This window comes from Molossus molossus, unplaced genomic scaffold (assembly GCF_014108415.1).
Source record: "Molossus molossus isolate mMolMol1 unplaced genomic scaffold, mMolMol1.p scaffold_m16_p_1, whole genome shotgun sequence".
Taxonomy (NCBI): Eukaryota; Metazoa; Chordata; class Mammalia; order Chiroptera; family Molossidae; genus Molossus; species Molossus molossus.
In genome coordinates this window covers 230546221-230561146 of record NW_023425344.1, presented here as the reverse complement: position 1 = coordinate 230561146, position 14926 = coordinate 230546221, and the positions used below count along the sequence as shown (strand labels likewise).

The 14926-nt window shown below is 49.5% G+C and overlaps 1 protein-coding gene across 3 annotated transcripts in view; it reads right to left on the bottom strand.

Moving 5' to 3' along the window:
- NRXN3 (neurexin 3) overlaps window positions 1-14926 on the bottom strand; it is a 1496329-nt gene that overhangs the window by 1460187 nt on the left and 21216 nt on the right. For all 3 annotated transcript variants that reach the window (XM_036267618.1, XM_036267616.1, XM_036267617.1), the window contains exon 2: window positions 4660-4677. In XM_036267618.1, the coding sequence (XP_036123511.1) occupies window positions 4660-4677 (18 nt within the window). The remainder of the gene's footprint in view (window positions 1-4659; window positions 4678-14926) is intronic.

Below are 14926 nucleotides of genomic sequence, written 5' to 3'. Positions count from 1 at the left end.
GGCATCATAAATTATTCTTCTTTTGATTGCTTTCAACTATTTAAAAAGTGAAAAACCACCCTTAGCTCCGAGGCCAGGTAGCAGGAGCGGGCGGGCTGGATTTGGCCTGGGAGACCGTTTGTGGACCCTGCTCTATCCCACGCTGTCTCGCATCTCGCTTCGTAAGCTTGTATCCGGAAAGTGCCTGGACAGTGCCTGGCACAGACGAAGTGGTCAATAATGTCTACGCCCTTTCCCTTCCCTAACCTCTGTCTCCCTCCTAACACCCATCGACCCAGAGAGTGGACATTTCGTGCTGTGCCGAGCAGAAGGAAGAACTGGGCTGTAGCCAGGTGGAGGCACCGTCCCGACACTCACAGCCCTGTTGGCTCCAGAGCGGAGGAAACGCTACAATTTCAGGTCAGTGTGTCTCAAACGTGAATGTGTGTACAGCTGGAGTCTGTTGGGGTGAGGCCTGAGATCCTGCCTTTCTGACAGCTCAGGCTGGACGGAGTGACCCCCAGAGACAGGGCAGGGGTGAGGACAAATAATTAGGCCCCCTCTCCAAGGACAGCCTGAGATGACTTAGACTGCAGGGAGCAGAGATCAGGAGCGGGCAGAGGGAGGCTGAAGTAAAGGCGGTCAGTGGCCTTCAGCATCAGCGGACCCCTGGGCCCTGGCAGACAGGAGCCCCCCCTCCCGCGCTTGCCGGGCCTCTGATGGACTGAAGCAAGAGACCTATTTCCTCATCGGGCCCCTGAGTAACTAGGGCACTTCCACAAGGTCACAGTTATTCATTTAAATTCCTGCTCTAATCAGCAGGCAGAGCCTGAGAAATTATCCCGTCTGAGGAGAGAGGCTGTCATTGGAGCATCAAACAGCCCTCCTGGCTGGAGAGAGACATCTGGGGGAGGGGAATAATGGGGTCTCATAGCCCCAGGCCCCAGCACTGTTCCTCCAAATACCTCCTCTAACCACCCCCACCCACCTCCAAAGGGCTTCCTGCCCCCTTGGCTGGGAGTTCGGAAGGCACAGGAGAGGGAGAGGGCTGGCAGCCCAGCCCCAACAGCAGGGCTGGGACTGTCCCCTCTGCCCTGCAGGCAGCCCAGGGACATCCCAACGGCCACCCCGGGTCAGGGCCAGGCAGGAGTCCCTTCCAGGCCACACGTGGGCTCCATGGCCTTAAAGATGTCTCTTCCCCACTCGGGCCTCAGTTTCCTCCGCTGGAAAGTCAGAGCTGCCCTCCTGGGACAGGGTACCCTCTGAGCCCCAACCTGCCCTGGGGCCCTGCAGACTCATGATGCCCCTTGTGCTTGTGGCCACACGTTCTGCTCAAGCACTATCTCTGAGGCCCATGTGCTGTGTACCCTGTGGAGAGCTGGGAAAGAGGGGTGGGTAGGAGGCACCCACCGCTCCACCCTGAAATGCCAGGGTTTTGAGAATAAGAGCGCGGCCTCCGGAGGCCGACGGGGCCAAGATCTCGGTCTTGGACCAGCAGCTGACGACAGCGGCAGTTACTGACCCTCTCGGAGGCTGCTTTTCCTCGCCGGGAGAGAGGATGGAGCTGCCTGCCGGGAGGGGTGGACGTGCACTGTCAAACCGGAGGACGCCCAGGGGGCGTCAGAGCTAGGCTCCCTCGTCCTCAGGCCAGGGCACCACGTTCTCCGTGGCTGCTTCGAGATCCTCAACCTGGGTCCCAAGACGGGCAGGACGGGCTGTGGATTTCCCAGCATGGGAGTCCAGTGACCCAGCACCTGCCCCTTTTCTCCCGTGTGTCCCGGGCACCTCCCCGAGTCCCCTGTCCAGCTCCTAGGCCTTGGGAAAGGGGTTGCCAGCCAGACCCCATCTCCGACTGCGTTTTACAGTAGCAGTACTTCTACCCAATCTCCTCAACGTGTGAAATGAATGAATCAATCAATCATCCCCTTAGAGTCTTCCAGCGGCCCCTGGTAAACAGTTACATTAGCGAAGGAAAACACAGCCGAGAGCCACCGAAGGTGTCGTTTCACAGCCGCGCTGCCCGGAGAGGTGGAGCTGCCCCTACCCCACCAGGGCTGGACGGCTCGGGCCGCCTCCTGCCGCAGCCGGGGCCACAAGGGAAGGCTGTGAATCTGTGATTTGCTTCAGGCTCAGGAACCACAGAAAGCAAGGGGTCAGTGGGGTGACAGGATTGGCGGTCGGCTCCTGACACTTGGAGGGCAGAACGAAGCATGTGAGACGTAGAATCAGACTGGAATCCCCTCTTGGCCCTGCTGCTCGGTAGCTGGGTGACATCAGCACATCACTTAACCTCTGACCTCAGCTTCCTCAGTGGAAAAATTGAGCGCAGGTGACATACTTCTGAGGGTTATTAAGAGATGCAATGAGATAATGGCTGTGAAATTGGAATGGTGCTAGTTATAGATGCTGTTATCTCAGGCAGGTTCACCCACTGACCTCTGCCCTTTGAAGAGGCAGAGGGGCCTGGGGGCCACCCGCCACGCTCTTTCACCCAGGACCAGTATGGCGCCTTTGTGAGAGTTAGAGAAAGGTGCCCCGTGGTCAGAGGCAGCCCTGTGGGCATGGGCTTGGCAAGAGGAACGCAGGCCGGATGTCGGCCCCGGCTCATCCCCTCTGCTGGGAGCGGCTACGCAGGGCACACCACGCACAAGTCCACGGGGGGCGCTGGGCCACGTCCCTGCTGGAACCCAGGAAGAGAAAGGGTGAAGGCAAGTGGCGCTTTTACAAAAAACTTGAAGCGTTGGCCTTACTCCCTCAGCTCCTTGAGGTGTCCCTGAAAACATCATCTCAGTAGAGAGGCCTCTGGCCACCCTCCATGAATTAGCAACTTCATGTTTACCTGCTTCATTTTTCTCCATAGCACTGATCACCCACCACCTCATGAAGTATGAATGTGATACAGACGTCTATGATACATGTGTATATATGTGTGTGTATACACATATACATACATATTATATATCTATAATACATATACAGGGTGTGGCAAAAGTAGGTTCGCAGTCGTTTGTATGGAAACAATACAAGAATAAGTAATAAAACAAGAATAAACTCTGTGTTTCATATGCACAACTATCTCTTATATATATAGTTTCTTAGTTATTGACTGTCCCCGTCTAGGATAAAGGATCCTGAGGACAGGGAGGCTTCTGTTTGTCCCTCTTCTATCCCTAGAGCCTAACAGAGTACCTGGCACACAGCAGGTTCTCAATAAATACTTGCTGAGTGAGAGATTAACTGAAAGATTACAAATAAAAAGAGAGAACTTAATAGTTTCCTGGGAAAAACTCTCTTGTGCTTTGGTTCAAGCTATTATTTTCGAAGGGATGGGGAGTAGACAGAAGACGAGAGGGGACACCCTGCGTATTAGCTAGGGATAACTGGGTTATTCTCCTATGTTGTATAATATCTCATATAGGTTAATGATCTGAAACTCTTTCTAAGTTTGATTGTTTATTTTAGACATTCAAAAATAATTAAGGATAAATTTGTTTGGAAAGAGGTCTGCTAATAATGAAAAAGGTCACCCTACCTCTAAGCAAAAATAGGCAATAGTCCCATTAGGAAATACTTACCAGATCTTGAATCGCTGAGAAATTTTTATGGGACCCAGTGTGTTCCATTGGAGGGTACATGGGCTTTGGAGTCCAAAAGTCCTAAGTTCAAATCCCATTGCTACCACAGGTGAGCCCTATAACCTTGGGCAAACTGCTTAACTTGTTGGGCCCTAAATTTCCCTCCCATTAAAGTGGATATAACAATACCTATCTTGTATTGATGCTATAAGAATCAAATGTTAAAAGAACTAAATAGGAAAACCTATGTGGAAATATCTAAAAGAAAATGATACTTCCTTATCATTTGGTGGGATTAATCTTAACTCAAAGTTCTAGCCAGTTTAGAATGATCTCCAAACCACTCTAAATCATTTGACACTTCCTATCTACAAATGGTTGAATCCTCTCTCATATGAGTCTGTGTATGTCTGTACGCATAAATATGTGTCTACACACACACTGCTTAAAATTAGGACCCTGGCTGAGTATGCATTTACAAAAGAGAAATGCATAATTAGCGTAAGGATGGTTCTTCCATTTGTTCATTGACCAAAAAATAAAATAAAAAATTTGTTAGTTTTTTTGTGTGTTTGGTTTTTGTTTTTACAGTGAGCATGTATTAGTTACACAACCAATAAAAAGTATTGCTAATTTCACTGTGAAAGGTATTTCTCAGAATAAAAAGAAAGAAACCTTTTTTCACCCACATCGTATTTTCCATGCTGAGCATGTCATATCTTCAACCTTCAACCACTTGAAGCCATGGAAGATAAATAGATTTATGGAGGACAAAGCAAAATGTTCCATTCAACTGGAGAATATATATCTTAAGAACATCGTTTTAAAATACTTTCAATTAATGCCCACTTTCCACTTCTTTGATTCACCCAGAAATATTAATCAGAAGTGAGTGATAGCGTAAGTGTGGGAACCACATTCTTTTGGCTTCAAAACCAATACAAATCCATCAAGGCATTTCTTCTAACCCTCGACCAATAAAAATGCGATGTCTTTAGATTTGGGTTCTGTTTGGAGTCCCTGGGAAAGGTCTCACGCGGAGTCAAACATGCACAATCTAGCAGAGGGGAATTTGCACAGCAGCCGTGCAGACACAAAGACTCACCTGGACCTTGACTGACATCTGTGGCAGCATTTTCAAAAAAAGGGAAAGGGAGAGGAGAGAAAGGGAGAGAAAAGGAAGAAGAGTGTTAGCAGCACACACACACACAGTGCAATGTGCCCTTGCATGACTATCCAGTTCATGCAAGACCCCAGAGATGCTCAGCTTCCGAGCACTTAGTTCTACCTTCACCCGAAAACCACCCATGCAAGCCGAGGGGCCGAGCTCCCTTTCCACTGTGCATGTAGCAAGAGAGGTGAGCTTCACATCTGTCCGGAAAGACAACCTCCTGGAATCAGATAGGGCTCCAGAGAGCCAAGCAGACTGGAATCCTGCAAGAATATCCGTTAAAATATTCTGGTTGATCTCTGCATACCAACGCCCAAGCAAATCCTTCGTCCCTCCAGTTACGGAACACTGGACATGAAGTCAAGCAAGGTTTCCCAGTAGAGAGAAAAAAACAGTAATAAACCACTCCCTTGAGGAAGAAGGAAAAAGGGGCATGAGAATGAAGAGCACGTCGTAGCACTGTTCATCACACAGGACTGAAGGACACACGATCACAAAACATTCATGATTCCCTCCCTCCCCAGTGTTCCCAACGACCATTCTTCATCACAGACAGCTGTGTGTGCACATGAGATTGTGTGCTGAGTAGATCATTTCCCAGATAAATTGAAATTCTGTCTCCCCCTTTAATTTTTCTCCTTGCTTTCACCCCATCATTAATGACAGGAATTGCTGTTTGAAATCACTTTTGATATCTACAAACATCTAGCCTGGGAAGGTTGATATTTGAATTAAGCCAATGAACTTTCAAAAATGAAAAATCAGTTCACTCCCATCAGCTCCATGAATGCAATCTCCTCCTTCTCCTCTCAAATCTAAAACAGACCCATGCTAAAGAATCCAAACTAGGTGCAGCCCAAAGCATCGTTAAAACCCCTGGACCTGACCTTGGGGATACACTACAGCCAAGGAGAAGGAACTGGGGGCTGGTTCAGGAAACCACTGGCCCCCCAGTCAATCCTGGGTGACTCAACTAGAATCACTGAATGGTGCAATGGTCATCTGGGATACCCACAGACACTAACTACTTTAATTCTTTTTTGTTAAGATGAAGTGTGAAAGAGGTTAAGAGACTTTCCTGAGGTCACAGAACTGGTACAGGGACGGAGCCTAGAAAAGACCCTACATCTCTTGAATCCCACCCAGTTCAACATTCTTTCAACTGAAACCCAAGTCCCTCAAGGGCATGTGGAACCCAAATTCAGTTTACAAGCTCAGTGAGCACCCTGAAGCCATAAGGGACCTAGGTGGATGGCTCCCAGCTAGTGGATCATGGTTTAGCCTCTGTTCTTCTAATTTGCTACCATCAGATTTGTAAAGTTCCAGCAAGTTCCCTAGGGCTCTTGCCCCAGAAAAATCCAGGTGCTGACCTAACAGAGCTGAGCCTCAGCATCTGGGAGGGGCATCCCCATAGCAACAGCTGAGCATTTGTCCAGCCCACACCCTGCATTTCCTGGAAGCTGTATCTGCCCAAAGAGACTTCTAGAGAGCTCTGAATCATTCCTCAGCCACACCCCCTTTCAGGATTTCTGGTGAGTTGTTAGATTTAGGGGTGGAGTGGCAGTGGGGAGGAAGAAAAGAGGCCAAATAGAAGAAGTGGGAAGAGAAAACATTCTGCAGAAATAACTAAGGAGGGCCATTAACTCTGCCTGATGGATTGCCTAGAATAGCAGTAGTTAAGATACCCCTTCATTAAACAGGGTATCAAACTATTTACATGTGGTCGAGTTCAGTGTTGGGAGTGTCAGCACCATTGTTCATAGAAACATGCTCTGTGGGGGTACCAAGACCCAAGGGAGACAGGATACCTTAGAACCCCAAAGTTCTCTTAATACTAAATTACCTATCTGGGCACTGTGGTTACAAACCTACATTTTGGAGACAGACAGGTCGAGGTTCAAATCCTGGCCTGCTGGATGGCCTTGGGTCAATCACTGAACCCTCTCCGAGTCCTTTTCCTCAGCTATAAAATGGGAAGATAACAAAGGCTCCCTCATGACAGTGTTATGAGAATTAAATGAGATTAAATACTTGTAAAAGCACATAACTCAATACAAGGCAAACACTGCATAAACGTTAGCCGCTCTGATTATTATCACTTTGAATTACCACAGACAGAATTACCCAAAAAATTGACCAGATGGCTCCCTGGAAATGCCAAGAGACCGCAGGAATTAAGCTGTATTTCTTCTGGTGAACCCAAGATTTGGGCTCAACGCTTCTACTTGTGAGTGAAGACCTCTGTTCCAGCCCTCCCCTCCCCTGGGTGAGCAGAAGCACGAGACCAAACAAATTCCAATCCTATTGCTTGTGTCTTATTTACTCAAACCTTAATTTGGGTCAGTTCTAGTCCTGTGCATAAAACATCCAGCATATCTTCTTGCCAAAGAGGGCCACCAAGGCCACCAAGAAAACCCCCCTTTACTTTAGCAAGGGGTCGGGGTCCAAACTCAGCTCCTGGCTATGGCACCAACCTAAACGCAGTTCTGAGCATTGTGTCTAATTCGAGGAACACAGAGAACCTCTATCACCTGGCCCCTGGCCCAAGAGGCAGTGAATTACCTGAATCTCTGCACTCAGTTCTGACCAGCAGAATGAAATGACAATGGTAGAGTGGAAAGGGAGGGAGGTGGACAGAGGGGAGGGATCCGAATTCAACAGTATCCAGCTGCTGTCTTGTCTGACCAGCATCCTTTTCCCTTCTTTTTACGGCAAGCCTCAGTTGTCTCCTGGGGAACCCCCCTTCCTACCCTTAATCCATATGGCTTGGTAGGTTTGACCCCCCACCCCCCTTAGCTCCTGGAGTGGGCATGTGACTCAGACTAGGTCATGAGACTCCACAGCTGGATTGCCAGGATTCAGGTTGTGTGACTTTGTACCAGTTACCTAATTTTCTGTGTTTTGGTTTTCTTATCCATAAAATGGATGTGATCATTGTTCCTACCTCCTAAGGTTGTTGTAGGAGCTTAGACCACTACCTAGCATATGGAAAGCCCTCAGTCAATGTTAGCTTATTTGATGACCTTCATACAGGAGAGGACAAGAGTATTAGACACACACACACACCTTCCTATGGACACACAGCAAGGAAGTCTGTCCGGGGACACAGCTGTGGTGGTTTGTGACTCCATGCTCGGGACCTCCCATTTCCAAGGCCATCATCCCCAGAGCACCCTCTGTCTATGGTTGATACTGACATACAGCCTGTGTATGGGGGAGCAGCACTGGGCCCCAGAACTGGCCAGAGGAAATGGATATATGTAAATATGTGCGTATATCAGTTTTTAAATAGATGAAAAGGTGGGGGGACACTGCAGAAGAAAAGGCAGTTGGCAACCAGATGTGATTGATCCAGGGGAGACGGCATCCTCACCCTGCCAGCCCTTCCCAGCCCCCTCCTGCTGTGCTATGTTCTCACACTGCTGGGCCTGTGGTTTTCCAGAGCCACTGCATTTAAATCTATATTCTATTTTCTCTCCTAGAAAATAGGTCAGACCCAAGGCAGGGTTCACCAGGTGGGGTCCCAGAAGGTTTGCCTGGGCCTTGCCTGCAGGAAGCAGCCCACCCCACGTTCCCCAAAGCTCCTCCGGGGGTGTGGGGTATGGAAGTAGCAAGTGGGGGAACCTCAGACTACTGCCTCTCGAGATGCTCTGGTCCAAATGAAGGGTGACATGGGAAGGCTCCCCAGGCTAAGCTTCCTCTGCAAGTGCAACAGAGGCAGATGGAGGTCCTCCCCACACTGCTACCCCTGCAGTGAGAAGAACCAAATCTCCCCATAAGCAGGAAATTGTTTCCTTTGAACTTTAAAATAACCATGCTGATCATATGCACTTGTTAGCCGACGTTGTTGTTGAAGATGCAATGTCCATGGGGTACTGAGTGGGGGTAGCAATGCCCTCATTTACTTCTGCCCTGGTTGTGAAGGCAAAGAGAGTGGTGAAGGGTGGTGGCATCTTTCCAATCCTTCTTCTCCTGGGCTGGCCCCCCACCCCTGGTTTGAGCATGGCATTCCTAACAGAGGTGGCTGCAGCCTGGGCCAGAATTTGTCTTTCATCAGGATTTTTTCCCCCAGTATTTTTTTGAGCACCTGTTATCCACCAAGGTCCGTGTAAATGCCGAAGCTAGGAGGACAGGAGAGGAAAGCCCGGTTCTGTGAGCCAGAACTCAGCCCTCCTGTCACAACAGTAGAAGCCGCGACCACTAATTGAGCAGGTCCTGCCTAGAGCCTGTGCGTTGGCTCTCTCCCCACCTGAACTGTCTTTGTCAGGCACATGTGAGACTGTGCTTCACTTTCTCCAGGGACCAGCTCAGATACTGCTTCCTCAGAAAGGCCTTCTTCCACCACCTTTTCCTACCGTTTTTCCTTTCACCGTGGCACGAGTCACTAGTTGATATTACATGTGGGATCTGTTTCTATTGTTTACATCCCTCATTAAAACAAAAGCCTCACAAGAAAAGTACTGTCTGTTTCACTGAACACTTGCGTGCCCGGAAGCGGGGTCTGGCCTATCACAGGTGCTCAGCAATATTGCTGGACAGTCACTGGATCATCTCAATGGATACAATTTGCTGAGGGAGATTCTATTCGTATCTCCATTTACACATGAGACAATCGAGGCTCAGAGAACTTAGGGCACGTGGCTGTGGGCAGAGGGGCAGAGCCAGAGCTGGGAGTGGACCCCGAGTCTAGCTTCATCCCCTGACTACATGGAGAAACCCCATTTTCTTGGCCTGTCATGTGGGTTGTCTCCACATGGTAACAAAGGTAGGATCCGGCAGCTCTAGAGAAAAGGGGCAGCCCGTTTCCTGATGATTCCTGGGAAGGCTCTCAGCTTGGCTCGGGTCACCTGTCTGTTCCTCGGCCAATGACTGTGTCCAGCCGCACCCGTCAGAGGGTGAATGTGGGGATGAAATGGGATCATGTCTGTCTGTCCCTGGCACAAAGCTACACGGATGATGACCAAGCTCACATTTATTGAGCTTTCTCGGTGTGCCGGACACTGTACTGAGGGCTTTATACACATCTCACTGAATTCTCACCACAACCCTAATGGGTAGGAACACTTTTCATCCCATTTTACAGACAAGGAAACTAAGACCCAGAGGCTGTATCCTTATTAATACTTCTCATACTCAGAGGAGCATATCAGATTAGGGTCAAGCTATATTTTGGGATAAAAGAAATTGTCTCAAACCAGGACAGGTACCCATCAAGCTGCAAATTAGGGGCTAGAATATTGGGCATCCCCAGAAGAGGAAAAAAGCATGGTTAGCGCATCAGAAGGAGTCAACACAGTACCACAGGCCTGGGAACCCAAGCCCCTTCCTTGGGCTGTGCCTTAGACAAGCCTGTTCTGGGCCCTTGTGAAGCCACACCTCACCCCAAGAAGTGAGGAGGCCACAGGGCTAAATGGATGTTCCCACCCAGAACCAGCAACACCCGCCGTGACCCCTTGTGGAGGACACTCTGACACTCGGAACTCCTTGCCCAAATTGCCCCAATGCACATGGGCTTCAACCTCTTCCCTGGGTCCATTCTCTCAACAGCAGCCCAACCCACTGACGTATGCACTCTAGTGTCAAGAAAGGGTCAAGGAGCCCTGGCCGGTTTTGCTCAGTGGTTAGAGCGTCCGCCTGCGGTACAGAGAGACCTGGGTTCGGTTCCCACTAAGGGCATGTACCTCGGTTGCAGTTTGTCCCCGGCCCTGGTTGGTCGTGCGGGTGGCAGCCACTCGATGTGTCCCTTTCACATCGATGTTTCTCTCTCTCTCTCTCCCTCCTGCTCTATCTGAACAAAGAATGAAAAAGTGTCCTCGGGTGAGGATAAAAAAAAAGAAAGAAAGAAAGGGTCAAGGAGAGGCTGTTTGCAGGGGCCGTGGACTTCCGCAGGCTGGGTGTCTACACAAGGTGGGCCTTCACGGTGCTGGACGTGGAGAGACGGGAGGCTGCCCAGGGCCCTCCATGTATATTCTTGCCCCAGGCCCACAAATGTCAGGGCAGGCCTTCCGCTGAAGACTGCACCCACCTGCAACCTTAGGAGAGAACGAAAAGAAATAACAGGCAAAGTCTGCCTCTTCCCAGTAGCCTGTCCTCTCTGGTCCCTGGAGAGGATGACCACAAGGTTCTTCCCTTCCCCTTAGGAACAAATGCAAAGCAGTTTTTTTGAGTTGGGAGCCAAAGCAAACTTCCAGCAGCAAAGGGTTTGGGTTTCCTGCTTTGGGGCTGTGTCTGAGCTCTTCAAACACAGGAAGAGCTGTCTCTCCACAAAAGGCCAGGTGGCGTTAGCTTCATCCCCGACACAGAGCCCATCCATCCGCCTTTGTAGGAGACTGAGCCCCCAAGCCCTGGTGCTGTTTGCTTTTGTTCTTTGATGCTAATAACTGCAGATCGCTAGCTGGAGAGGAGGTGCCAGCCAGCCTGGGAAGGCAGGGCAGGGAGAGGAGCCGGATGAGAAGCAGGAAGGAACAAGGATGGCACTTTGGGCGGGTCACTGCTGTGCCCAAAAGCCTGAGGGGCTCGAACGTACATGCGCAGGGCTCCGGCTTGAGGAACCACAGGGCGACTGATAGTTGGGGGAAGAGGCAGTCTATCTGTTACAGATAAAACAGAGATGAGTGCAGGCAGCACTTAATTTTTTTATGCTTTAGGGACTTTGAGCGCAGACATGGGGCTGAGGCCACCTGGGGTTTGAATCCTGGCTTTGCCACTGGTTATTAAGAATGCTTTCGTCAAATGTCTTAGCTTCGCCTTCCTCTTCAGCTGCACGGGAATAACGGCAGCAGCGGCAGCTCGCCCGGCAAGGTGCTCAGACGTCTGTGCCTTCCTAAAAGACACTGCACTCTGCAGAACTGCACAGGAAAAACCTCAGGGCTTGTAGGAACGCTGGGGGTGGGGCCCAAAACCCCAAACCATCGTCAGTGACACATAGTAAAGAAAGTGAAAATAACTGTCACTGTTACCATACTTCATTTTCCCTGCATTCATGTCTTTAAGAGCAACAGTTGGACTGCACTTGAATACCTTCCCGTGTCCCTTAGCAGACTGGCTCCAGAGGCTGGTAGCACAGAGGAATGACAGACTACACATTTAAAACTTCTCAGAGTTTCGTACTTGTAAAATGGAAATGATACCAAAATAATTGAGTGCTTACTGTTCGGTGCTTTCCATGATTTAACCCACTCTAGCCTCACAACAGCTCCATGAATCCATGTACGTTATTGTCCCATAAAAAAATTAATTGAAAGCCGGGAACCCATTGTACATGTGTTAAATGGGTACGAAACACGTAAACACCACACTAGGTACAGCACTTGAAGACGGCCTGAAGTTTGCTGTGGAAGCAGAGCTTGTGAGTGGTGGAGCGGTGCCGGGAGGGTCATCTGACACTGGGTGGGTGTGGCTCAGCACGCAGGGACCGAAGCAGCGGGCGTGTGCCGAGGTGCGGGCGTGTGCCGAGGTGCGGGCGTGTGCCGAGGTGCGGGCGTGTGCCGAGGTGCGGGCGTGTGCCGAGGTGCGGGCGCTCGCGTATTCCCACACGGCTGGATTCGGCTGGCTGCCGCTTTCTGCCTTCACCGAGTGTTTCTCACGGACGAAATCATGCATAATCAAAAGCAAAATTATTATGCTCAAATAGTTCCCTAATATATCAATCGCATTGGAACATATTTGCATTTTCAAAACACATATTATAGCAGAACTGACTGTACCTAATTTATATGACAGTTAGGATCAAATGAGATGATCTATATAAAGTGCTAAGCACAACGCCAGGCACAGAGTAAACATTCGGTAAAGACTTGTGAAACGGTGAATATCAGTCTCTGCTGGCTTGTTGACACAATCCTTATAAACTGCAAGTGCCGAGCTGAGCTTCTACTGAGCTGTTTAAGCCTTGCAAACAAAAGGCATCTCTAGCTAAATGACACTCCCCAGCCTTAGGTCATGAGGTTGGCATCTACAACAGGCTCCCCACAACGAGACGGGGGCTTTAGAGAAGTCCTCATAGCAGACGGACACGGCGGGATCAGGGCCCAAATGCTACCTTCCTAGGTAAAGAAGTGGATGCTGACCACCCTAAAGAAGAATGACCTACCAGGAAGACAGGTACACAACGTGCAGCTTAGAGAATACTAGGAAACCAAGAGAGAAACTGACCCAGATGATAGGACGCCCGTCGTCTAGTAGGATAGAGAGAAATAGAACACAGAAGGGGCAACCCTCGTGCTGAAACAGCCTAGATGCAGATGTCTTCCATTTCCCTGCACCCCGCAGACAGCACAGGGTTCTGGGGTCAGGAAGACTTGGGTAAAACTCCTGGCTCTTCCACACACTATGTATTTGATCTTGGGCATGTTAACTAACCTCTCTGATCCCTTACTACCCGATTGTAAAATGGGGACAATCGATACACCTTGTAGGACTGATGTAAGGGTTATAAGGACCTAACATATGCAAAAGTATGACCCCAAAGACAAGCGCAGGGATCACTGTTCATTACGGAAGTCCACCACAGGTCAGCTGTCCGTAGCAGCATTGTGTGTGTACGATCTCATTCGATCCTGACGTAGACGTTGTTATCCTCATTTAACAGACAAGGAGACCAAGGCTCAGGGAAGTGGGTACGGGTCCACTCAACTCTCAAGTAGTAGCCAGGATTTAAACTCCATTTCTCTGAACCCAGAGCCCTTTTCCTTCCTACAGCTCTATCCCTATGCACTCTCCCCTCACTGGTCTAACCACCCAAATCGGTGCTACGGGACATGAGGGAAATTTTCAAACAACAGTGTAAAAAACTGATGGAAAGAATTGTGGGCCATTAAGGACTTTGGAGCGACCCTGACATCTGCTGCTGGGTGGAACCCAGGACCCAAGTTTCAGAGAAAGAATAAGCTGGGGCAACACATCCACAGTGGAATGCCACACAAGTAAAACATCCAGTATCACGTGAACAGGATTCCTTGATGTTGCCCCACCACCACCAAATTCTGTGGTCAAATGAATTTTAAAAAGAGTGAGCTACAGAAAGGTGATCAAGTAGCTCTATGGCAAAACTCCAGAAAGCCTCCCCTACACTAAGATACATTGTGAAATAGTCTGTTTTCCCAAAGCTTTTGAAACTTTGGACACCTCTCCCTCCACAAAACACCCAGGAACATCTCACAGAACACAGTTTGAGAAAGATTGGCTTTAAGGTTCTCAGAACAGCTGGGGAGGCTTTTATTAATCATAAGCCTTTATCCTCACCCTTTTTTGTTCCCACAGTGAGCCTCTGTGTCTGGTTCTATTCGGAACAGCTAATATTTATTGAGCATTTACTGCATGCTAGACACCGGCTTAGGCACTGGAGACCCAAAGTAGCTGTGGGGGATGCAGGTAGTCAGGCTAATAAACCAAGGGAGGGCATGACCATGATCGGGCGGCTGTATACGGCCATCTTTTATCGCACTCAGCACTAATGGGGGACTCAGGATTGACAGAGAATGTTTCAAAATCTGTGCTGAAGGAACCTTGAAGTGGCCTCCAGAGGACAGACAGCAACGATTAAGTAGAGAGAGATCTTATAACAACATTTCACCCAAACTGGCCACTGGTCAGGCCAACACCCCTGAGTGCAGGGCTCCCTGGAAGACAGGTAGTGTACCAAAAAGACCATCAGCTTTGAGCTTAAAGACCAACTTTGCTATGTGTTTTGTGACCATGGTGGAGTTACTTAAATTTCGTTTATAGAATAGGGATCATATCCTTTTCAGAGCAGTCGAGATCAAAAGAGGCAAATGCACGTAACATGCCTAACGATCGGCCCGGCAGTCAGCACACGTTAGTCCCCTTGTCTGTGATGGGTGACAGCCCAGAGTGATGTGTTAAGAAAGGGTCTGAGGCTGCACACGGGCTTGGACAGAAGAGGGGGTCCCGTACTGCCTCAGGTTAGCTGGAGCAACTGGATGCTTCTCCAAGAGTCCTTACCCTGCGGAAAGGCATTTTCCAGATACCTGGGAGCCCTTAGGAGAACGCGAGTAGCCCCAATAGAAGGCCCTCTCACTAGTAAGCCCGCCAGCTTCCCTGCTTTTGCGTATACTCCTCCCTTTGTCCCATTTCAGAAAATGAACAAGATTGATTTCTTGTTCAGCGGGATTCCTCAGGCCCTTCCAGAGGCAACTCAGGGGCCGGGGGAGGGAGGCAGCCCACCGCCAGGAGGGCCAGA